This window comes from Polypterus senegalus, chromosome 15 (assembly GCF_016835505.1).
Source record: "Polypterus senegalus isolate Bchr_013 chromosome 15, ASM1683550v1, whole genome shotgun sequence".
Classification (NCBI taxonomy): domain Eukaryota; kingdom Metazoa; phylum Chordata; class Cladistia; order Polypteriformes; family Polypteridae; genus Polypterus; species Polypterus senegalus.
The window spans coordinates 11,392,830-11,418,710 of NC_053168.1; the positions used below are offsets into that span (position 1 = coordinate 11,392,830).

At 41.4% G+C, this 25,881-nt stretch overlaps 1 protein-coding gene across 2 annotated transcripts in view; it reads left to right on the plus strand.

The window, feature by feature from the left end:
- dnah5 (dynein, axonemal, heavy chain 5) overlaps nucleotides 1–25,881 on the plus strand; it is a 390,322-nt gene that overhangs the window by 159,754 nt on the left and 204,687 nt on the right. The window contains exons 20-26 of one of the 2 annotated variants that reach the window (XM_039736932.1): nucleotides 2,159–2,352; nucleotides 5,601–5,694; nucleotides 5,792–5,934; nucleotides 11,735–11,936; nucleotides 18,346–18,581; nucleotides 20,594–20,812; nucleotides 25,660–25,722. In XM_039736932.1, the coding sequence (XP_039592866.1) occupies nucleotides 2,159–2,352; nucleotides 5,601–5,694; nucleotides 5,792–5,934; nucleotides 11,735–11,936; nucleotides 18,346–18,581; nucleotides 20,594–20,812; nucleotides 25,660–25,722 (1,151 nt within the window). The remainder of the gene's footprint in view (nucleotides 1–2,158; nucleotides 2,353–5,600; nucleotides 5,695–5,791; nucleotides 5,935–11,734; nucleotides 11,937–18,345; nucleotides 18,582–20,593; nucleotides 20,813–25,659; nucleotides 25,723–25,881) is intronic. The other variant, XM_039736933.1, reaches the window with a different exon arrangement.

Consider the following 25,881-nt stretch of genomic DNA (forward strand, 5'->3'; position numbering starts at 1 on the left):
TCCTTTATATAGTCCTTGACACGGACGTGCTCCTGTTCTTCCTTCCACCTGACTTGCCAGCACTTCCAGGTCAGATGGAGAACTCAAATTCTTTAGTCAGCCCGGAAGTACTTCAGGGCTCCTGTCCACGTGATCCATTAGTACTTCCTGGCTATAGGGAAAGTATGACTCCCCTGGTCCTTTGGCAGCACACTCTGGCGGCACCCATCAGGGCTGTGAAACCAAACTCCAAGTCCCAGGATGCCCTGCAGGAATCCGGGGCACTGCTGTACTCCAGGGGAGCTGCCATTTAGGGTTTTGGGGGAGGCAATGGCCAAAAATTGCTGCCTTCCCTCATCTTTTCCTTCTCGGGGCGTCCCAGCTCAACCCGGCCATCCATCACAATGTGCAGTCAGAAGGTGGATGTTGTGCAGCCTCATCTGTGCTTTACTGGTGTTGTTAGGCAGATTTGTAAATTCAGGTGTTTTGAGCACTGAAATCCGCATCTCCGCTGGAGAGTCTATGAGGAGGCAACAAAAGGATACGATCAAAGTGGAGCTTATGATATTATTGATGTGGACTCTCAGAATGCATTTGATGAGGTGCCACATGAGATTGGCATTAAATTAAAAGAAGTGGGAGTTCAGGGTGATGTTTTTAGATTGGTGCAGAATTGGGTCAGACACATGAAGCAGAGGGTGATGGTGCGAGGAACCTCATCAGAATTGGCCGATGTTAAGAGTGGTGACCAGCAGGGGGCAGTGCTGGGGCTGCTGCTATTTTTATTATATATACAAATGATTTAGATAGGAATATAAGTAACAAGCTGGTTAAGTTTGCAGATGATATCAAGATAAGTGGAGTGGCAGATAATTTGAAATCCGTTATATCATTACAGAAGAACTTGGATAGCATACAGGCTTGGGCGGACTTGTGGAAGATGAAATTTAATGTCAGTAAATGTAAAGAATTACACATAGGAAGTAAAAATGTGAGGTTTGAATACACAATGAGAGGTCTTAAAATCGAGACTACATCTCATGTGAAGGATTTAGGAGTCATAGTGGACTCAACACTATCAACTGCCAGACAGAGTGCAGAAGCCATTAAGAAGGCTCACAGAATGTCAGGTTATATAGCGCCTTGACGTGTGGAGTTCAAGCCACAGGAGGTTCTGCTCAAACTTTATAACTCACTGGTGAGGCCTCATCTGGAGCCCTGGGTGCAGTTTTGGTCTCCAGGCTCCAAAAAGGACATATTAGCACAAGAAAAGGTCCAGAGAAGAGTGACTAGGCTGATTCAGGACTACGAGGGATGAAATATGAGGAAAGATTAGAAGAGCTGAGCCTTTACAGTTAAAGCAAAAGAAAATTAAGATGTGACCTGAGTGAAGTGATTAAAATTATGAAGGGAATCGGTACAGTGGATCGAGACGGTGACTTTAAAATGAGTTCATCAAGAACATGCGGACAAAGTTGGAAACTTGTTAAGGGTCAATTTCACACAAACATTACAACAACAACATTTATTTATATAGCACATTTTCATACAAATAATGTAGCTCAAAGTGTTTAGGAAGTTTTTCTTTACACAAAGAACGATAGACACTTGGAATCAGTGGTAGACAGTAAGACGTTAGGGACTTTCAAAAGTCGACTTGATGTTTTTTTGGAAGAAATAAGTGGAGAGGACTGGCGAGCTTTGTTGGGCTGAATGGCCTGTTCTCGTCCAGAGTGTTCTGATGTTCATTGTAAAGAGAAGCTTCCTCTCTGTCAGACCAGGTGAACAAGAGCACCTCTCATCTTTGCAGGTCTAAATCCCCACCCCTACTTTAAGCACCGCCTTCACGAGGTCTTGGATTGGTTTAGAAATGTGGGACTCAGTGAGCCGTCTAATTGTTCCCGCCCACTTTTAAGCAATTCACTCCTGGTTGTCTCCAGTATGGCCGGCTTCAACGAGGCTACCCCACTTCATAACTTTCTGCAGCAAAGACATTTCCCCCTGGGATAACAAAGTCTACCTATCCCATCATATCTTTCCAAAACCAAGGGAATAGGGAGAAATGGCAAAAATAACTTGTAAAAAAACAAAATAAAGCTGAAATCTTCACATTTGTGTTGCCAGTAAACATGGCGAGGATAAAGGTTGTGACTTGTGTCCTTTCTTCCTATTTTCCCAGCAGAGAATGATCCTGCCGGCAAGCAAAAAAGCTCGGGACAGCCCATCTTTAGAACCAACATTGCCTTGTCCATCCCTAATATTAGTATGGTGCCGCCACTGGATGAGGTGCAGCAGGCTTTGAACCGCGCAGTGGAGTACATCGTTAGCGTCCCGAAAGGAGTCGGGCAGTGGAGCAAGGAAAGGATATCTAAGGTGGGAATCTGAAGAGGTGCCAGATGTTAGTACTGTAGACATGAAAGAAACAAAACTGAGCAGAAACAGATGACTTTTATAAGATCTGTGGTATGAGAGGAGGCCATCAGGACTTAAAATATTACCGTTAAAATATACAGTTGTATTAAGTGCTTGTGTTACATTTTTGGCAGAGAGGTGCCTTAAATCCATTCATCCATCATATTTCTACAAGTTATCCAGATCTGGGTCACAGGGGCAGCAGTCTAAGCAAAGATGACCAGACCTCCTCCATTCCCAGGCCAACTAGGAGATATAATGTCTCCAGGATGTCCTTTGTCTGCCCTGAGGTCTCTTCCTGAACAGACATGCCCTTAACACTTCCAGAGGGGGGCATCCTAAGCAGATGCCTGAAGCACATCAACGTGCTCGTTTCAATGTGGAGGAGCAGCAGCTCTCCTTTGAGCTCCTCCTGAATGTCTGCACTCTTCACTCTGTCCTCAGTGCTGAGCCTGGACACCCTATGAAACGCAGGGCCGTCTTAACACGTGGGCACGCTGGGCAGTTGCCCGGGGGGCCCCATGCTAATCTACGTATGTTGTGACTTGCTGAGTGCTCGTGTAGGTAGGGGCCCTAAGTGCACTGCTTTGCCCGGGGGGCCTATAATGCAGTTAAGATGGCCCTGATGAGAGGATCTCATTTCTGCCACCTGTAGCAACGATCTAGTTCTTCCTGTCACTTCCCAAAGCTCATGACCATAGGTGAGAGTAAGAAGATAGATCGACCAGTAAATCGAGAGCGTCGCCTTTTGACCCTGCTCTCTCTTCACCACGAGTGACCGGACATCTCTCTGATCCGCCTGTTGATCTCTCACTCCCTGCTTCCCTCGGCCTACGAAAGGAACTCACTTCTGCCACTTGTATCACCAATCTTGTTCTTTCTATCACTTCCCAAAGCTTGTGGTCATAGGTGAGGGTGGAAACGCAGACCGACTGGCAAACCAAGAGCTTTGTCTTTCTGCTCAGCTCTCTCTTCACCACGACTGACCAGTATGACATCCACAGGACACTGTGCTCCAATCTGCCAGTTGATTTCCTGCTCCTTTCTTCTTTTGCTCACAAACAAGATGCTGAGATACCTCTGACTTCTCCGCTTGAAGTCACATCTCTTCTTCAACCTGGTCAGGACCCTCCTCTCTTTCCTGGCTGAGAACCATAACCTTTGAGGTGCTGATCCTCATCCCACCCCAGGGTGCCCCTGAGGTCAACACTCAATGACACCAAAAGGACCACATCATCTGCAAAGAGTAGAGATCTGATCCTGTGGTCACTGAAGTGTCGCCTCTCTACCCCTTGGCTGTGTGTAGAGATTCTGCCCATTAAAATTATGTACAGTGTTGGTGACAGAGGGTGCCCTAAATGGGACTCTTTATTGCATTTGTAGGTAATGCCCACTTAAATGTTAGGTGTGGAAATATCAACTATAGTCATCGTTAAGTCGTCAGTGAATTAGTCAACGTTAATGGGCTATCTGAAAGGCACTATATAGGCCATACAATGAATTCAACACTTTCTGCAGAAGTTGCACTCCCCTTTCATCGTCTCACCCCACTGGGTGGTTTTGGATCTTCGGCTACCAATTGTAAACATCAGAATAAAGGCAGTCATCCAAAATCTTGATCCCTGCTCCTGCTTCTTGATTATCATCAAATCACTGCTAGCAGCAAAGACCACCATACTTGTTTCGTTTTATTTCATAGTTGGGCTGCCTGTTGTAATCAGTAAGTAAGTAATTAGTAGGCCTTAGTGTTAGCAGGGCATCATCTACTGAAATGTATTTTGTAATGCATATAGTAATAAAATGTGTTGTTTTTTTCATTCTAGCAGGTGGCACATCACACATATTTGTAGTAATGAAATGCATTGCATTTGTCATTCCAACAGATGGCACATCACACACGTTATCACTGCTTTTATGAATCCCATACCGAATGGCATACAACAGGGACATATGCATTGCATGGTGCACTTCTAATGTTAACGCTGAGGCACCACCATACTTCTCCATTTAAATTAAAAGCATTAAATAAGACTGTACTGCTTGTACCAAGGTAGACCTTAGCATTGATGGTTCTAGTGGACCATCTCCTAGAATGTATTTTGTAATGCATATTGTAATAAAATGCATTGTATTTGTCATTCCGATGGATGTCACATCACAGATATTTGTAGTAATGAAATGCATTGCATTTGTCACTCCAACAGATGGCACATCACAAGCATTATCACTGCTTTTATGAATTCTATACCGAATGACATATTACAGGGCATATGCATTGGTGGACTGCATGGTGCACTGCTAATGTTAACGCTGAGGCACCACCATACTTCTCCATTTCAATTAAAAGCATTAAATAAGACTAATTGTACTACCCGTACCAGTATAGACCTTAGCATTGATGGTTCTAGTGGACCATCTACTGGAATATATTTTGTAATTCCTATTGTAATAAAATACATTGCATTTGTAATTCCAACAGATGGCGCATCACACACGTTATCACTGCTTTTATGAATCCCATACCGAATGGCATACAACAGGGACATATGCATTGCATGGTGCACTGCTAATGTTAACGCTGAGGCACCACCACACGTCTCCATTTAAATTAAAAGCATTAAATAAGACTGTACTACCTGCACCAAGGTAGACCTTAGCATTGATGGTTCTAGTGGACCATCTCCTAGAATGTATTTTGTAATTCATATTGTAATTTAATGCATTGCATTTGTCATTCCAACAGATGGTGCCATCTAAAACATGTGTAGTATTTAAATGCACTACTGCAAATGCTTGTGATGTGCCATCTGTTAGAATGACAGAGATAAAGCAACTGGAAGGACACATAGATGCTTGTCCTTTTATTAAGTTGGATGAAACGCTTACAATTAAACTAACCCAAGTTATAAATCTGGAGATAAAGCACACGCTTGCCACAACTCACCAGCTGAGGACTCATGTGTGATGTGCTGCCAGCCGGCTTTTGAGAAATGGGTTAGCATGCTGAGTGAGTTGGTGCTTGGGATGCCATTTATTTAGTAGATTGAGGTTGGCTGGCGATGCTACATGTGACCTGACCTTCTCAATGAAATAGTGGCACCCTCATTTTGTTTTGTTTCCATTGCTCTGTATTTTAATTGAAAAGTTTTATATTCCAGACATATTTATCACAATGCTTATATACCATGTTTTTCATTTTTCAATTTTAGAAGAGAATGAATGAAAGAAAGATTGCAGCTCTAAAGCACGACAACAGAGACAGCGACTCAGATGACGGGGAAACGACATTCAGGAGCGTTCATGGTAAAGGCCGCTTGTACACACTTTAGAGCTGCTGTTGTGTATTTCGATATTTCATTACAAGATTCCTAGAAATGGTGATGTTTCTTCTTTTCTTCAGATGGCAGCATGTCTGATGTCTCAACTTCAGCTACACTAATGGCCCCTTTCCAGGCGAAAAATTATTACAAGGTTATCTCAGAAAACAAGGAAATTGTGAAACTGGTGTCTGTGTTGAGCACATCTATAAACTCCACTAAAAAGGTAAGAGACGCCGCAGTCTGGTAGATGTACTGTACGTTTGTTTTGGATGACTATACTTCTCTACTGCTGTAAATATAAAGGCATGTTACGCTCTGTTTCATTAATTCACCTTGGCAATATTAAGGAGTATTCACTGGTTTGATGATAAGCCATTTAAAAACTTTACATTTTCAGCATACCATGTCTATGAAACTTATTCACCTCTTGAAAGTGTTCGCATTATATATTTATACAATATTGAATGACACTAGATTAAAAAAAAAAATAAAGAATCATTAATGTCCAAGCAAAAACAGATCTCTTCAAAATTGTCTGAATAAGATAGATAGATAGATAGATATGAAAGGCACTATATAATTAATAGATATGAAAGGCACTATATAATTGATAGATAGAGATATGAAAGGAACTATATAATAGATAGATAGATAGATAGATATGAAAGGCACTATATAATTAATAAATATGAAGGGCACTATATAATTAATAGATAGATAGATAGATATGAAAGGCACTATATAATTGATAGATAGAGATATGAAAGGAACTATATAATAGATAGATAGATAGATAAATATGAAAGGCACTATATAATTAATAGATATGAAAGGCACTATATAATTAATAGATAGATAGATAGATAGATATGAAAGGCACTATATAATTGATAGATAGAGATATGAAAGGAACTATATAATAGATACTGTATGTACACAAATGGCTACTGCTTGCTTTTGAGTTGTAGAATATGATAATAATAAGTGGGAGCCATTAATGAAAATAAACCTGAAGGTGTCCCCGGTCATCGAATTTTGAAAATATTGAGTGGGCGCCATTTATGAAAGTAAAAGTAAAAGGGGCACACACTCCTCAAAGTCTGTGATTTATGTACAAAGGGGTGCCATTTGTGTGATTGTGGAGGTGCATGCTCTGGACACCGTGGGGGAACCCCCCCTCACCCCCAAAGTCTAATAATACCAACTACCCACAATGGGCAACAAGGAGTGACATCCGTGAGCCCCACCCAGGGCTTCAAATGGGCTTCTTACTGGCATTGGAACAAAGTAACAACCTTCTTCCCCGCTGCTCTAATGACATTGGGAACCACTCATGTCTGGGTCCTTATTAAGGTAACAGGGTGCTGCCAAAAACAAGATGGCAAAATAAAGATATAAAATTGGTAAAGATAAGTGCAAATAACCAATCCTTGTAATATTCAGAATTTGCATAATGAAAAACCCTACAAGGGCGAAAAATAAGTAAGAAAACTACACAGAGAAGGCAATTGTAAATTAAATTTTGAACAATATCATTACAGCTTCTTGTGGAGTTTCATCAGCAGCTACCTTAAGTGGTGCTGCACCAGAGTGAAAAGGTGCGTGTAAAGATTTACTACTCACAGTGCAAGATGAACGCAATTCATTAAATTGTCATTATTGATGTTGCTTATTTTATTGTAATTTCAGCATTCAAAGTATGACACAGTCATTGGAGGTCCCGCTAATTCTCCTTTGTTGGCTAAATGCTGAAATCTTAGTCTGGTAGTACAGAATGCACAAGTTAAGTATAGTGAATGCCATTACTGTGCCTGAAGGCAACAAATCGGCACTCATCGTTAAAAAGACAAGTACGAATGGATTGGGTGATCAAAGGGAAAGACAAGATGGAGAGTCAGATGACAAAGTTAATGTCAAAAAGAAAAAAAAAAAACAGATCAAATGTCTCGCCTAAATGAAAACAACAAATCAAGGTGAAAGCACAAATCAAAAGGTTCAAAAAGCCAAAAAAACTCAAAGTGTCAAAATAACCGTGAGGAGTAAAAGTTGTTTTATTTTAACTCAATGCTAGGATGCACCACCAATGTTTATAGCTGTGGGCCTCTCAGTGAAACACCAGAAAATGTCAATCACGTTATAGGAGTTACTGCAACAGTGATAAACAAAAACAGCAAGCAAACAAAATACCCAAACTTTTTCATATGACTGTAGATGGATAAACAGACATGAAAGGCACTATATAATAGATAGACAGATAGCATGAAAGGCACTATATGATAGATAGATATGAAAGGCACTATATGATAAATAGATAGATAGACAGATAGATAGATATGAAAGGCACAATATAATAGATAGATAAATATGAAAGGCACTATATAATATATTGAGAAAGATAAATAAGGCACTATATAATTGATAGATAGATATGAAAGGCACTATATAATAGATAGATAGATAGATAGCATGAAAGGCACTATATGATAAATAGAAAGATAGACAGATAGATAGATAGATAGATAGATAGATAGACAGACAGACAGATAGATAGATAGATAGATAGATAGATAGATAGATAGATAGGTAGCATGAAAGGCACTACAGGTAAAATTCTATTACAACGAACTGCCAGGAATCTATAAAATATTTTGTTGTAATGAAAATTTTGTAGTAATGAGATTTTATATTTGTCATTATAGTGCTTTCTTTAACTTGTGTCCAGGCATTTACAATCATTTCAATAGCTTCTTTCACGTTAATTGTAATCTTCTATTGTCTACAAGTTATGCTGACGAGAATTTTTCTCAGCATTTCCTTGTGATAATACACTTTCAGGGTACCAATGATGCCCAAACCCAATGGCTGAAGCACTGCTGTACAATAGGGTGGGAGGAACTCAACATGAACATTATCTAAATGTGGATGCATGTTGTGGGCAGCACTGTTATCAACTAGAAGCCGAATCATCCTTTTCTTCTTCTTCATATTGTGAGGTTTCTGAACTCTTTTGGGATCCACCCTCTCTCTTACCCCCCCTCAACCCAACGGGAACATCACGCTGAAGTGCATCCCAAAGCGTGATTACCAGGTCTGTGGAAGATTGTTTGTCCATTGCTGAGGCAGGGCAGCAGTGCAGTGAAGTGCGACAGAAGCGAATCCTAAAAGATCAGGGTCGCACTATAAGTCCCTGTCTTACAGCCCAAAACACGAGGCTGAGTCTCAGTACTTTATCAAACTTTATCAAAGCCAGCTTTATTCAGCTTGAAACAGGAACAGCAGGGTTATTTATTGTAGCGTGATCTGCCGCTCTCCTATACGCAGACACAGCAGTCGGACAGGGTCATGACCAGGTTAGTGGCCAGGAAATACTGCTCCCTTCATTTATAATGTCCCTTGCATCACCCATTGAGATCTTTTCTGTTTGCTTTGGTGGTGAACCACAGCTGAGCATTGAGCCTACTGTTGCCCTGGCAACAGATAAACAGTCTTCCACAGACATGGTGATCGCACTTCGCGACGCTCTTCGGCGTGTTGTCCAGTTGACGGAGGTCCCAAGGGAGTTTAGAAACCTCACATTTTCTTGAATGAGTGCTGCATTAATAGGAATGTTTCTTGAACGAGCATCACTGAACCACAGAAAAACTGCGTTTTCGACGTCTTCAAATGCAGTAGTTTGCATACGAGATTTTTCTTCTTTTTTTGCTCGGCCTTTCAAGAAAGTTGACAGTGTCGATGGCGAAATTTCAAATTCACTGGCAACGTCTTTTTTCTTTTTGCCACAATCGAGAGCTGATTTTTTTTTTTTCTAATATGAACTATTATCATTATCGACGATGAGTTAAATTCCAATGGATGTTTTTCAAATGTTGACGAGCGATAAGCAAAAGGTATCACTGAAAACCACCGTTAACAAAAACAACAACAAAAAAAAAATAAAAACAGTACGAGGAAAGTTCGAAGAAAGAATTTTTTTTTTTTACAGTGTTTGTGTTTGGAGATCGTTGTGCACAACTGAGCTGCGACCACAGAACTAACTGCTCTGTGGATGATTCATTCAGGCATTTCAAGGGCACTTCATTGTAGTGAAAGTATTTACTGAATGTATTTCGTAGTAAAGAGATTTCTATAGACTTGTGTCATATGGGGAAACTGTCGGGACCATAAAACTACTTCGTTGTAATGAAATTTTGTTGTAAAGATATTTGTTGTAACGGGATTTTACCCGTATACAATAGATAGATGTGAAAGACACTATGTAAGAAAATGAATGAATGAAAATGAATGAATGAACTAACAAACTAAGTAACTTACTAGTTTCTTTGCTTTTTGTTTTTTCCCCGGATGAAATTTGGCGGGCGGCACGGTGGCACAGTGGTAGCGCTGCTGCCTCGCAGTTAGGAGACCCGGGTTCGCTTCCCGGGTCCTCCCTGCGTGGAGTTTGCATGTTCTCCCGTGTCTCGTGGGTTTCCTCCGGCGCTCGGTTTCCTCCCACAATCCAAAGACATGCAGGTTAGGTGGATTGGCGATTCTAAATTGGCCCTGGTGTGTGCTTGGTGTGTGGGTGTGTTTGTGTGTGTCCTGTGGTGGGTTGGCACCCTGCCCAGGATTGGCTCCTGCCTTGTGCCCTGTGTTGGCTGGGATTGGCTCCAGCAGACCCCCGTGATCCTGTATTCGGATTCAGCGGGTTAGGAAATGGATGGATGGATGAAATTTGGCTTTTTACAGGAACTTGATAGATAGACACATAGATACACGCACACTATGGTCTGAATACACACCAGAATGATTAAAAAGGAAGAACATGGGAAAAGAAAGCAAAGAAAACATCTGACCCGGCTGTCTCAGTCCCAGTGAGCTTCCATACAGGCGTATTGCTGTTGGTCTAAAGGAGCCCCCGTGGTGTTTCTCCTTTTTCACTTCTACTGAATGATTTGTTGGGCTGAAAGACCTCCAAGGGGTTTCTAAAATGTCCCCTATAATGAGCCAGTCATTTTAATTAGCCTGTTGATTTGGTGGTCCTCTCTTGAAGTGACCAGCCCAGTACACCACTGTATATAAAATCGCACTGACCATCAGAAGAGTTGTACAACATGTGAAGGATGTCACTTCCCACATTAAAGGATTGCATTCTACTAAGAAAAAAGAGCCTCTTCAGCCTTTCCTTCTATAGATCCTCTGTGTTCTGAGACCAGTCCAGCCTGCCTTTAATGTGGACCCCCAAATATTTGTAGGAGTGGACCACCTCTACATCTACTCCTTGGATAGTGACTAGACACAAAGGCTCTTTGTTGAGGCGAAAGTCAATAAGCAATTCCTTGCTTTTGCTGATGTTAAGATGCGAATGGTTCTCTTTACAGCAAGAAACAATTAATAAAAAATATAAAACACAAAATAATTGAGTGCTGGGATGACAAGCCTCCAAGTCTCACAAGTTTCAAAGTGACTGCTCCAAGATGGCGACACTTCCGGTTAAATACAGGTCAGGCAGGAAGAGGCGGGTCCAATGGGGGACGGATTATGGAAGTGATGTCAGAGGTGGGAGGGTTGTCAATCATCCAGTCTGTAGAGGGAGGAAGAGAAGAGGTGTTAGTGAACAGTGCCATCTTGTGGATTGATGAGGAATTACCCACCACCAGAGCTTTTAATCTGTCCCCAAGGTGCATGTGTGTGACAGCACAGACACTTTTGTACCTTCCTCTGTTGTTTTGTGTCCTCATTGCCCAGTCCATCCACGGACATGACTATCGATGTCTCAGGTTCAAGACAGCATGCCAGCTGCAGACAACCTTGACATCACATGACAGTGCTGGCACTTTAAAAAGACATCAGGAGTCACAGGTTTGTGTAGCACGCACCGATAAGTGAATGCAGTGAATGATCAATGCAAGTGTTCACTTTTGAGTGAACTTTGATGACCGCCATGCTGATATCTGTTAGGCTTTTACTGCTTTAGAGATCAACAAATTCATTTTGCTCTTCCTATATTTGTAATCCTTTATATTTTTTTTTTCACCCCCCTACAGGAGGTTCTCACGGCACTGGAGCGTTTTAGCTGTTATCATCATATATGGCAAAAGGAAAGAGAAGAAACGATTAAAAAGTTCATTATGGGAAACCCTTTGCTGTCCGAATTTGAATCCCAGATTCTTTATTATAGAGACCTGGAGCTGGAGATCAACTCGGAGCCAGAGTTCATCACTGTGGGGTCTCTGGCCCTTTATACAGGTGCGTGCAAAAGAGACGGGGGGTCTCGAGTGTTGTACCACGACAGATTGGGAAAAAAGAGATAAATGGCAGAGATTGAAGGTGAACTCGCCATACTTGGAAGGCATTTGTATGGCACTGGCACCCGTCAGGTAGCATGTTATTTGGCAGTCAGCATGTGGCAAACTTAGATTGGCTCCAGCAGACCCCCGTGACCCTGTAGTTAGGATATAGTGATTTGTATAATGAATGGATGGATGGATGTGGCAAACTCACAATGCTTTGTTAATTTGAAGCTGTGCTGGTAAGTCACCTCTGAGCCATGAGAGTGAGGTCAATGACAATGAGCATGACGGTGAGTTTAGTGCTCTCCAGTGGCCTTCTCAGTCACCGGATACTAATACTGGGTAGGGTTACGATTATTTAACATCTGGTAAAAGGGACATTATAATGGTGGGTCTGTGCCTGATCCTTCCAACGTGCCCGAAGGATTGGTGGTGGCACTCTCCACCAACATGTTAGCTTCTCTTTTGTTTACCTTGGTGTCTTTCACCATCCATTATCTTGTTCATGACTGTCCATTGGCCTGATAATGACACTGTCCATCAGTTTGTCCATCTCTGTCACTTCTCCTCCTATGTGTATGCTGGTAGGAGAGCAGGCCAATTTGGGCAAGGCAGACCCCGAGGAAAAAGGGACAAGAGAATTGCCCCCACAGGCATAGTGGGTTGGTTTCGGGCCCATTGTTGTTCAAAGCACCATCTTCATCTCCAAACCACGTGGTCCCCAGCAAGTGTTTCAACAACAACAACAACAACAACATTTATTTCTATAGCACATTTTCATACAAACAGTAGCTCAAAGTGCTTTACATAATAAAGAATAGAAAAATAAAAGACACAATAAGAAAACAAAATAAATCAACATTAATTAACATCGAATAAGAGTAAGGTTCAATGGCCAGGGGGGACAGAAAAAACAAAAAAACTCCAGACGGCTGGAGAAAAATAAAATCTGTAGGGATTCCAGACCATGAGACCCCCAGTCCCCTCTGGGCATTCTACCTCACATAAATGAAACAGTCCTCTTTGGATTTAGGGTTCTCACGGAAGGACTTGATGATGGTCACGTAGACTTCTGCCTTTTAATCCGTCCATCATTGTTGGAGCATCATGAAGCTTTGAGTAGGTGGAGGTGGCGCAGGCCGGAAAAAGAAACAGAAGAGAGTAGGGGTCAGTACAGATTTTAGAGCCACCATGAATAGTTATTATGATGAATTGAACATACAGAGTATCAGGATTAAGTTAAATTAATTAAAATGAAGTTATAAAAGGCCATGTTAAAGTAATGTGTTTTCAGCAGTGTTTTAAAGTGCTCTACTGTATCAGCCTGGCGAATTCCTATTGGCAGGCTATTCCAGATTTTAGGTGCATAGCAGCAGAAGGCCGCCTCACCACTTCTTTTAAGTTTTGTTCTTGGAATTCTAAGGAGACACTCATTTGAGGATCTGAGGTTACGATTTGGAATATAAGGTGTCAGACATTCCGATATATAAGATGGGCGAGATTATTTAAGGCTTTATAAACCATAAGCAGAATTTTAAAGTCAATCCTGAATGACACAGGTAACCAGTGTAGTGACATCAAAACTGGAGAATGTGTTCGATTTTCTTTTCCTAGTTAGGATTCTAGCAGCTGCATTCTGCACTAGTTGCAAGATTTATGTCTTTTTGGGTAGTCCTGAGAGGAGTGCGTTACAGTAATCTAGTCGACTGAAAACAAAGCGTGAACTAATTTCTCAGCATCTTTCAGTGATATAAGAGGTCTAACTTTACTTATGTTTCTTAAGTGAAAAAATGCTGTCCTAATGATCTGATTAATATGTGATTTAAAATTCAGATTACAGTCAACAATCACCCCTAAGCTTTTTACCTCCGTCTTGACTTTTAATCCTAATGTATCCAGTTTATTTCTAATAGCCTCATTGTATCCATTATTGCTGATCACTAAATTTCAGTTTTCTCTTTATTTAACTTGAGAAAATTACTATTCATCCATTCTGAGATACAAGTCAGACATTGTGTTAGTGAATCAATAGAATCGGGTCATCAGGTGCTATTGATAAGTACAGCTGTGTGTCATCAGCATAGCTGTGGTAGCTCACGTTGTGCCCTGAGATAATCTGACCTAACGGAAGCATGTAGATTGAGAATAACAGCGGACCCAGGATAGAGCCTTGTGGAACACCATATTGGATATCATGTGTCTTCGAGTTGTAATTCCACAACTAACAAAAATTTTCTCCCTGTCAGGTAGGATTCAAACCAATTTAAGACACTGCCAGAGAGGCCCACCCATTGACTAAGGCGATTTCTAAGAATGTTGTGATCAATGGTGTCAAATGCAGCACTCAGATCTAAGAGGATGAGAACAGATAAATGGCCTCTGTCTGCATTTACCCAAGTCATTTACTACTTTAACGAGTGCAGTTTCTGTGCTGTGATTTGTTCTAAAACCGACTGAAATTTATCAAGAATAGCATGTTTATTTAGGTGGTCATTTAACTGCATAATGACTGCCTTCTCCAGAACTTTACTTAAGAAGGCAGGTTAGAGATGGGTCTAAAATTTTCAAGAGCTGAGGGTCAAGATTATGTTTCTTAAGTAGGGGTTTAACTACAGCAGTCTTAAGACAGTCTGGGAAGACCCCCGTATCTAATGACGAATTTACTATGTCAGAACATTATCAATTAGCACGCCTGATACTTCTTTGAAAAACCTTGTTGGTATCGGGTCAAGGGCAGGTGGAGGGTTTTAATTGAGAGATTATTTTTGTAAATCAGGTAAATCTATCCTAGTGAAAGAGTTTAATTTGTTTATAACAGGATGCTGGGGTTTAGGAGGATCCTTAGTGTTGGAGGGATATACTATGTTATTTCTAATATCATTAATTTTTTGATTGAAAAATACAGCGACAGCCTCACAGGTTTCACTGGAAGCACTTAGGAGGCATTCCTTTGAGTTACCTGGGTTTAGTAGGCGATCAATTGTTGAAAATAAGACTCTGGGATTACTAGCATTGTTATTTATAATCTTAGAGAAATAGCAGCGTCTCTCAAGACGGACAGTGTTATTGTATTCTGTTATTTTGACTTTTAATATTTCATGGTGGATAGTAAGTTTAGTCTTCCTCCATTGACGCTCAGCTCTACGGCATGTTCTCTTTAAATCAGACACTCTTTGGGTCTTCCATGGTATAACAATGCTAGAAGATTTTTTCACTGTCTTTTCAGGTGCAACTATGTCAACAGCAGCTCTCACTTTAGTATTAAATCTTTCCACCTTACTATTTACATTATCCTCGCTATTATAGCTGGCACTATAAACGGACTGATTGCTTAAAATGTTTGTAAGTTTTAAAGCTGCTGCGAGTCAAAGAAGCGTTTTTAACAATATGCTTCTCATGAGTGTTTTTATCATTATTTCTATATTAAAAGTAGAAGAAAATGGTCTGATAGACCAATATCAATGATCTGTTTTATATCAACTTTCAGTCCTTTAGTAATCACTAAGTCTAATGTATGACCTGCTTTATGTGTAGGCTGATTTATGAGTTGTCTCAAATCAAAAGAATCCAGGAGGTTCATAAATTCTTTTACTTTTAGATCACACTGATTATCTATATGAAAATTAAAGTCGCCAACTATTAGGAGTGTGTCATAGTTAGTAATTAAAATTGACATTAAGTCAGAGAATTCCTCAAAAAAGACGTTATATTTAGGAGGTCTATACACGGATAGTACTAGAACTTGAGAATCTCCATGAATAACAACGGCGAGATACTCAAAGGACTTGAACTTACCAAAACTGACATCTTTACATTTTAATCGCTCGAGTAAATGTTAGCCAATCCGCCCCCTTTTCCCTGGCGGTCTGACGAGTAAAACTGTAATCCGGAGGCAGATTCATTAAAACTCCGCACATCTGATTTAAGCCATGTTTCATTTAGTGCAATAAATCTATTTTTTATCACTAATAAGATCGTTGATAAAAACGTTTTGTTAGTTAAAGCTCTAACATTTAATAGTGCCATATTTAATGTTTCGGAGGTGCAGAGATGAATACTATGTGCGTTATTGATATTTGGAATAGGAACTAAATTATTTTATTAGCGCCGCTCTGTGTGTATTTTTTGTTTAATCTGTGATCTGTTTTTATAGTTTTAATACATTGTTCCTCTAAAATAGTAATTTTAATTAGATTATTGGAGTTTATACCGTATTTCCTAGATTTTCTACGTGCATTGAGATTGCTTATTACAGTATTAATGCTGTGCACTTTAACGGAAGATTCTATTAAACACTTATCATGTCCTAGCACAACAGTATCATTTCGGAAAGGGTTAAGAGCAGAGATAGATAGTCAAGAAAAACGAATTACCTTCGATATGTTTTCGGAGAGGACCCGGGCACCGAAACTGTTCAAGTTGCATATGTGGATTGTGAGAGAATGCTTCAAGTAGCGCCCCCCCAAGTATTATTTCAGCCCATCTTGAGGTCAGGATCCTTCAGGAAGTTCTCCATACAGGACCATCCAGGGAAGCTGAAACTCATCCATGTGGATGACATGACCGGTCCAGCGGAAGACACGGCTGAGCAGCAAGACCTCAATGCTATTTGATGAGCAGCATTCCAGAATTTTGGTGTGTGCAACTGTGTCCTCCCAGTTGTTGTTCAGGAGGTAGCGGATGTGTAACGCTTGTGGTGCCCGGTTTTGCTTGAACTTGGAAGTGCAGAACTCACATCCTTAAGGAGTGTTGATATACATATTGTATAGCGTGATATACCACAATCTCGGATGTCATGCGGAGCTATCGGTTACAGAAGACACACTTGTGTAGGTGGCTGAATGCAGGCTAGTCGAAGGCGGTTTGGGACCTCCTCTGTCACAGAGGCATCACGAGACATTATGCTTCTGAGGTAAGGGAAGGGTTGTGTGATCCTCAGTGTCTTGTTGCCATTCTTAATGTCCATTGGAGGATCTGCGTACTGGAAGGCAGTCTGAAGGGCCAGGGTCTTGAAGGTGCTGATTTCTCAGCCCATCCAGGAATCGGCCAAGTGTAAGGAGTCCTCTCTGTATATTAGGACAGGCCTCAGCCTGGGATGTTTGTTTCTTTTATGTTACTGGGTAGGCATTAGGGTTTATTTAATACTAGCCATCGGCTTCGCCTGCGTATTAGTGACACAGGACAGTGAAGAGGGCCCGGCCCAGCTCTCTACACCTGACGTCACTCTTCGCCCTGCCCTCGGCCTGTTGCCTCTGTCTCAGATTAGCATGAATACATCGCTCCTGCAAGCGAACTATGATTCTGAGAGCAATGCGGGAAGTCGCAAAATCAACCGGAATGTTCAAGCAAATTCTAGAACAAAACCCAGTGCTCAGTGAGTGTGTAGACTGTATAACTCATACAGGTCAAATTACTGTATGTTAGAACCAACTGCATTTTAACAAAATCCTTCTTTTAATGATTTTTTTTGGTCCTAGCCAATTTTCTAAAGGTTAGGTCAGTCAGGTTGGCAAGCATACACTGGTACAGCGCATTACCACAAACACTACATGACGAAACAGCTTGGGATCCTGGTTGGTAGCCCCACCAGGCAGATACATGGGCCAGTCCCACCCTGACCATCTACAGTATCTGTCACAGCCGGGTGTTACATGGGCGTCCCCTTGGCCTGGTCTAGCCACTTAGGTCCTCCACAATGAGGATCACCCTCGGGTAATCACACCTCATAGCCGCAGTGCCATAACTGACGCTCCCTTACAATGCAGGTCATGTGCCTGATTCGGGACTCTGTGAGCAACACAAAGTCACAGCAGCGGCACTCAAGGATTCTCTGATAACCATAGTACTGAAGGAGTCCAGTCTTCATCTCAGGTCACCGGGTAGTGTCCATGTCTTACAAAACAGGGAACACCAGGACTTTAAAGACTTGGACCTTCATCCTTTTTCATGGATATCAGGAGCACCACACACCCCTTTCCAGTAACGTCATGATCCCCCCCATGCTCTCCCAATCCGTCTACTGACTTCATGGGAAGAGACATGAATGTAGTAACCCATTACAGTAAAGCTATTCTGTCATCTTCAAATGCTATAAAATGCAATAAATGTGATATTTTTGAAAAGCATGCACATTGTCACCATGTCTTGCAGGGATTTAGCTCGAGATCCTCTGTTGTTTTTTTCCCCAGCATCTTAAAAGACATGCATGATCAACTAATTGCTGATTATAAATCGGCCTGCGTGTGAGTGGGAGTGCATGTGTGTGCGTGAGTGGGAGTGGTTCCTTCCTTGAACCCACTGCTGCTGTTGTAGGCTCCACCCCCAACCCCGGATTGGATTCAATTACATTATCTTGTTTTTTTCAGCTGACTTGAAAATGGCCTTGACTGCAGAGACGAAAGCCTGGATGGTTGATTTTGGTCGTCACTGTAATAAGAACTACAGGACAGAAATGGAAAACATATTTACGTTTGTGGAAGAGGCCAGCAAGAAACTGAATCGGCAGATCAAGGACTTGGACGACATCCGAATCTCCATGGCAGCGCTGAAAGAAATCAGAGAGCAACAGATTAACATTGATTTTCAAATCGGCCCCATTGAGGTACGGCTCCGCAGGAGATATTTTGAATACGGCTTGTGATCTTAATCTGTAAATGAAGGAACACATTTTAGAATTATGCATTGGAGTCGATATGCATCGGTCAGTATTATTTTATGATTTTCTTGAGAATTTCTCAAGATCACCAGTTTAATTCAACTGATTTTTATAGAGTGCGGCCCAGAGTGTTCACAGGTAAATGCAATTACTGACTTTATAAATTCAAAATGCAATTCAGGCAAACAAGGTCTCAATCCAAAAACATGATGAAAAGGAACAGAGCGCAAGGTTACATAATCCGTAATTAATCACCAAAAGAACAATAAATCTCAGATGACCTTTTTTCTCCTTTACCGATGCAGCAATATTTTAATAAAGGTGGCCTGAATTGCACCTCATTGTTTTTTGAGTCATTATGTGTGACAGCAGGAGCCACATAAGACAAGGACTAATTGTAGGACAGGACATGACATGTTGGGTGATGAGACTCTTCAAGGTTGAGGTTTTAAATCATTTTAATGAAAGGAAAAATCAGAATTATGACCGTTATTTTCCCCTGCGTTAATAAGACAACAACAGTCGGGCGGTCTCAGGTTGAAGAGTGAATGGGACAGAATCAGATACTTTCATAGCATGGGAGAAGAGTTTAGTAAAACTGCTCTGAGTACACTTGTAGATCAAAGTACGGAGCAGTCGGATAGAAAATAAAAAATAGGGAGTGGTCTCCCCTCAACTTTCACATATATTCAGATATGGGGATGGATATTTAAGGAGTAAACCACAAGACAAGGAATTTATTGTTATATTATGTACATTAAAGAACCATTAACAATAAATCAAATCAAATTAATAATATATTGAACAATTAGTATAAAAGTAAAGTTGAATAAATCGGACTCCGGTTAACGGAAATAGCTCAAAAGTTGATAGAAATCTATGTTTTGTACCTAATACTTGTATATAAAATTTGGTTGACTGAAGTGAATGCGTACTCAAGTTATCGTGTTTACATACACACACACACACACACACACAGACAGACATAATTCCAAAAATGGTATTTTCAGACTCGGTCTAAAACTTTGAGATTCATCAAAATCTCAACATTGAAATTTTGGACGATTCCAATACTTTCCATGTACTTTGTATACGAGAAAGTCACGGAGGTCAAAAACGTTGAGATTTATCAAAATCTCAACATCGAATTTTTGGACAATTCCAATACTTTCCCTAAACTTTGTATACGAGAAAGTCACGGAGGTCAAAAACGTTGAGATTTATCAAAATCTCAACATCGAATTTTTGGACAATTCCAATACTTTCCCTAAACTTTGTATACGAGAAAGTCACAGAGGTCTAAAATGTTGAGATTCATCAAAATCTCAACATTGAATTTTTGGACGATTCCAATACTTTCCCTAAACTTTGTAAATGAGAAAGTAAACAAAGACCACAGCACTGTGAAGGGGTCCGGCTGTACGTTTTCCTACTGAAGATAACAAAATTGTGTAAATGGAGTGCAAAAACAGATCAGTTAAACGCGGCAGCTTTGCCGAGCGCACCTGGAGCAGCATGATGGCAAAATTTGTGTGGGTAAAACCAACAACCGAATGACCGCTTTTGTCTTCCAAAAAGACCAACTTAGCTGGGGGATTTGTTGGCTCACCTCATATCGCATTTCTGGTTCCAGTTTAAGGGTAAAAAAAGAAGCAATTCAGACGACTGAATCTTTAAAAAAGCAAGTCAATTAAAATGAAGTTAAAAGATGTTAATTAGCAGCAAAAAATGTTCACTAATTAAGAAAAGAGTTGGGATGAAAACCTGCAGCCACTGTGGGCCCCCCAGGACCAGAGTTGGAGACCCCTGAACTAAAGCATCCTGTGGGGCCAGATTAGGAAATGGGTGTCCCGAGAATATGTCAAGTTATGGTGTTTGCTAACTGATACCCTCTTGTCTGGACTTCTGATGTATTTCCACCAGTCCTGTGCTCAGACTTTTTGCTCTTTGTGTTTCAGGAGTCATACGCCATGTTGAACAAGTATGACCTGCTAGTGGCGAAAGAAGAAGCTGAAAGGGTGGACACCTTGCGCTATACCTGGGAAAAGCTGCTCGGCCGAGGCAACGAGGTTCAGAATGAGCTGGTGACCCTACAACCCAACTTTCGAGGGGAGCTCATCAGCAACGTGCAGATGTTTGTGGAAGACTGTGACAACTTTTATAAGGATTATGAGCAGGTAACATATGCCGGACCAGCTGTGCACGTGTAGTCCTTCAGGCCCAACTGAATCCAAATGCACGAGGAGTGAACACTTTATTAGGTCTACCTGTCCTTCCCATCTGATCGTAGAGTACATTATTCATTTTTATTAATCACCAACAGAAAATCTAGCAATTCTGGGGAGAAAAAAACAATTACCGTATATATACTCACGTTTAAGTTCTCCCGCGGATAAGTCAGGGCTTGATTTTACTGCATTATTTCTGGTATTTTATAATGTCGATCGTATAAGTCGAATGCAGAAAACTCACACTATTGGTCCAAGAGATTACGATATGCTAACGCCCACCTGAGAGAGTAACCACTGAGACCACTGCCTTATTTTTCTCTACGTATTGTGCCCCTCGTGACCACACGGTAATACCCAAACTATTCTGAAGTGACGTTTGCACTGTTTAGTGTATCTCACACCCTCATACACCTCAGAGCATCCCTTATCTACGATGGAGTGTTCAATCAGAAGAAAATATGAAGCTGAAGTCATTGAAGTGGCGAAAGAAATTGGTGACTGTGCTGCTGCAACAAAATTTCATGCATCTGAGAAACTGATGAGAGATTGGAGGAGGCAAGAAGATGTAAAAAAAAAAAAGAAGTGTCATATACATGGCGTATAAGTCTGGGTCTGTTTTTATGATCGATTTTTCGGGTATCCAGACCCGACATATACACATATATATACCGTATATAGGCATAGTGGTACAGTTTTTAGTATTGTCCCCTCACAGTTCCAGGGTCCTGGAGGGTCCTTTTATATTTCAGGGTAGTTACTGCCTGCCTGGTCTGCATGTTCTCTCTGTGTCTGCGTGAGTTGTTCTCCAGGTGGTCTATTTTGCCTTCTGCAATATAAACATCCATGTATCCAGTATCCAACCCACTATATCCTAACTACAGGGTCACGAGGGGTCTGCTGGAGCCAATCCCAGCCAACACAGGGTGCAAGGCAGGACACAAACCCTGGACAGGGTGCCAGCCCACCGCAGGGCACACACACACCCACCCACCCACACACTAGGGACAATTTAGAATCACCAATGCACCTAACCTGCATATCTTTGGACTGTGGGAGGAAACGAGGAGAACATGCAAACTCCACGCAGGGAGGACCCAGGAAGCGAACCCCGCGGATTGAGCGAGAAATTCAGTGCACCTCGCCACAACCTGGTCTGGCATGGAATTATCACTATTCTGGCCTATTAGCTGGCTCCCATTCGCACGTGTGTGACAACGGTGAAAAAAAACATCTGGGTGGTCATCGATTCAAGACAGATGATGACGTGAAGAAAGCGGTGCACGAGTGGTGGCGAGGACGAGACAAAACCTTTAATTCTGCTGGCACTTATAGACAAGGGGGTGCAAGTGCGCTGAAAAGGGTGAAGACAACATTGAGAAATGACATGATCAGTTTTGTGAAGGATCGGTCCATTTTCTGGTAAAATCCCATTCTCTAACTTTAGCTTGACTCCCCCTCGTAAATTCAAATACTTGTTACATACCTTATGTCTCATCGCTCATAAGTTAAAAGACCCTTTCTGGAAAAAAACCTCTTGAAGTAGTTGAGTGGCTGGTAATCCGTAGTGCCCACCAGTATGCCATGTTATTTGATGAAGTCCAGTAGCCAGCTTGCCTCCCACAGATCTATGTCTTGTAGTCGTTATAGTCCTCCTAGGCAAATGTTACCATAGGAGCGCCAGCTACACGAGTGTGTCCAGTACTACGATCAGCCGGGGACCGATCACCTGATCATTTTTGATTCCCAGATTGTTCGCATCAAAATCGGATTTCGATAAGTGTCTGTGTTCTTCTCCCAGTTGCCTAAGGGCTCATTTATACTTCACGCTCAGAATGCGTACGCGCCCGCATCATGGCTGCCACGCGTTCCCAGAGTTCATTTCACACGTCCTCTGAGCAGGTCCTCAGAAATTAGCGCGCAGCGTCGCGAGTTGCAGTACCAGCAAAAGTCGGGCGCAGTGTGCTAAAAGTCGGAACGTGACGTCAGAGTCTCTGTCTACTATCTACATGTGACAGAAAGCCTCTATGGAGATCCTTCGGGGATCGATGTGCGCACTTTGCTGTTTGATGAATGGCTCAAATACAGCGCTATACATTATGTAGCCGATGTGAAGTTGCAAAAAAAAAAAAAGAGACGGCACAAAAGATGGTATGTGAGACTTTTAAAATGTATCGTGTCATTTATATATGTCTTTTTTATTTTTATTTTTGCAACTTAACAACAGCAACATAATGTATAGCGTTATATTTGAGCCACTGAGAAAAAAATAAAGGACACGGTGAAAATGTGCATTTTGTGATTAAAGTGGAAATTTCGGCTTTAATCTCGAAATGTCCACTTTAACCTCGTAGTTTACTTTATCATTAAAGCAGACGGTTGTAAACGTCATCCCAGTTTTTAATCGCTACGAGCTTCTTGGACCTGACAGCAGGTAAAGTAAAACAATAAAAAAATAGATATCACAAAAGATGGTATGTGAGACTTTTAAAATGTATCGTGCCATTACGATCGGGAATATGCGACGCTTGAATATAAAAGCACCACGAATGCATCTGTATGTTGGCATTTTGCTTCAGCAGCGAAAAGCAGCAATAGATCGCCAAACAGAACAAATTAAATGTCTGATATTCCAACTCTCTGCACATTTGGAATCTTTAGATTTATACTTGATATCACTTTCATGATGAAATGCATTAAAATGTGTATGTTACATTTTACATATAATTTCATTTAAATAATGAATACTGTTAATAAATACACACATGGGGGTGTCACGGTGGCGGAGCAATAGCACTGCTGTCTACAAGGGGAGTTACGTTGCTGGTATTTCCTGCTTGTATTCCACACTTTGCTCCGGTTTCCTTCCAAAGATATGCAGATTTGGCGATTTGGTGCCGCTAAAATGACGCTAGTGTTTGTGTGCGCTTGTATTCACCTTGCGATGAGCTGAGGCCTCGTCAAGGGACTGTTTCTCACTCGTGCTCAATGCTTCCTGGAATGGACACATACATCCCTGGATTTATGGATTTAATCAATAAACATCCTTTTCAGAGATATTGCGGTAAGGTGTTATCGGAATTTAATAGGTGTTTTAGGCAATTCATAACGCAGAGAAGCCGAACATGTTCTCACCGTGATAATATCTCACACTGCCACCTGGTGGATTCCTCCAGATTTACGTAAAGTACGCGTGCAAGTATAAACACTACAACGCTTGCGTAGCAGGAGCGTCCGCTGCAGCATGCGTCGCGTCGCGTGAAGTATAACTCCGGCCTTAGGCATGTCAGCTGCATGTTCAGCTGGGGACCGATCAGCTGATGCAGGTACCTGACTTTTATTTTCAATCTCCAGATCACTTGCTTCAAAACTGGAGTTCGACAAGTCAGAGTCCGATTCAGCAATATTACATAAAAAAATAAATAAATAATAGACACTGAGTATTTTGCTTTGCACTTTCGTTTCGCTCCCTCCCTCCTGATGTCGATGCCTTTCTAGACGTTCTTTACTCTACGCTACTCGCACACAAGCAGGGATTCGATGTTAAGTCAACGAGTCTAGCAGTCCTCCTAGCAATTGTCTTTTATCGTGTAGAGTAGGGGTCGACAACTCCGGTCTCAGTGAACCACCGTGGCTGCAGGTTTTCATTCTAACCCTTTTCTTAATGAGTGCCCTGTTTGTGCTGTTAATTAACTTCTTATGAACTAATTTGAATTGACTTGCTCTTGAAGATTCAGACCGCTTAGTTGTTTCTTTTTCCTTAATTAGCTGCTAAACAGTAATGAGATACAAAATAAGCCAAAACAACTTGTGTCCATCATATAATATCTGAAAATAAAGAAAGATGAAGTCCTCAGGAATGTTGATCTGCTCAGATCCCCAAAACATTTTAGCAGTGTGCTCTTAGAAAGAGAAAATCAACAATTTTTGAAATGTCTGCTAATGCACCGTGAGAGCAGCAACAAAGTCATGAAATTAAAGAACGGGTTTAATTAACGATAAGAACTGACACCTCATTAAGCAGCTGGTTGGAGTGAAACTGGTTGGAGTTTGAGGCCCTGACTTAGGTGGTCTTCTGTTGGCTCACTCACCTCACATGTCATTTCTGTTTGGGTGCCATGTAATAAAAGAAATGAAGAAATTCAGAGGAATGATGAAGAATTTCAGGGGAGCAAATCTTCATAAAGTTAATTAGCAGCACAAACAGGGCACTCATTAAGAAAAACGGTTAAAATGAAAATCTGCAGCCATGGTGATCCTCCAGGACCGGACTTGGTGACTCCTGGTATAGAGTCCTATGGTGATCCGGTTGAGATCAATAGGTAGATAGCATTTGTCCTCTGAGGAAAATCTGGCGTTTTACCGACGCTCTTTAAATAAGTAAATTCACAGACAGATAAATCCACGAACGCGTTTTACCTGGACAGCAGAGCAGCAAGGTGGTGTGGGAGTGAATGTTGCTGCCTTACAGCTACAGGATGCTGGGCACAGTTGCTGTCAGTCCAGAGTTTGCATGTTCTCCCCATTGGGTGTTAGGTTGATGGGTGACACCATATTTGCCGTATGAGTTGAGTATTTGCGTAGAGTCACCCTGACTAATGGATTGGTGTCCCATCCACACAGTGCTGCTGGAGACAGAATTAAATCAACTGGCTGTTGATAATGGAAAAGTAGACCGTTAGGATTAGGGTTAGGGTAGGGGATAGGACTATAAATGCCATACTCTGTAGGGTTCTTTACAGTCCCCGGACTAATTGATAAAAAGAGTCTAATATCTTTGTGTTTCTTTTTAACAGGATGGGCCGATGGTTCTAGGCCTGGCACCTCAAGATGCAAGTGACAGACTTATTATGTTTCAGGTACGTTATTGTGGTATAAAAGCAACAAACACAGTTCTATGGCTTGTGCAAATGGCTGAATTTTGACACGAACAGAAGAACACGTGAAGGTTTAACATTGTACTGACTCCCCTTCACAGCAACCACAAACGGATTGTGGTGTGGTGTTATTAAGAGGCA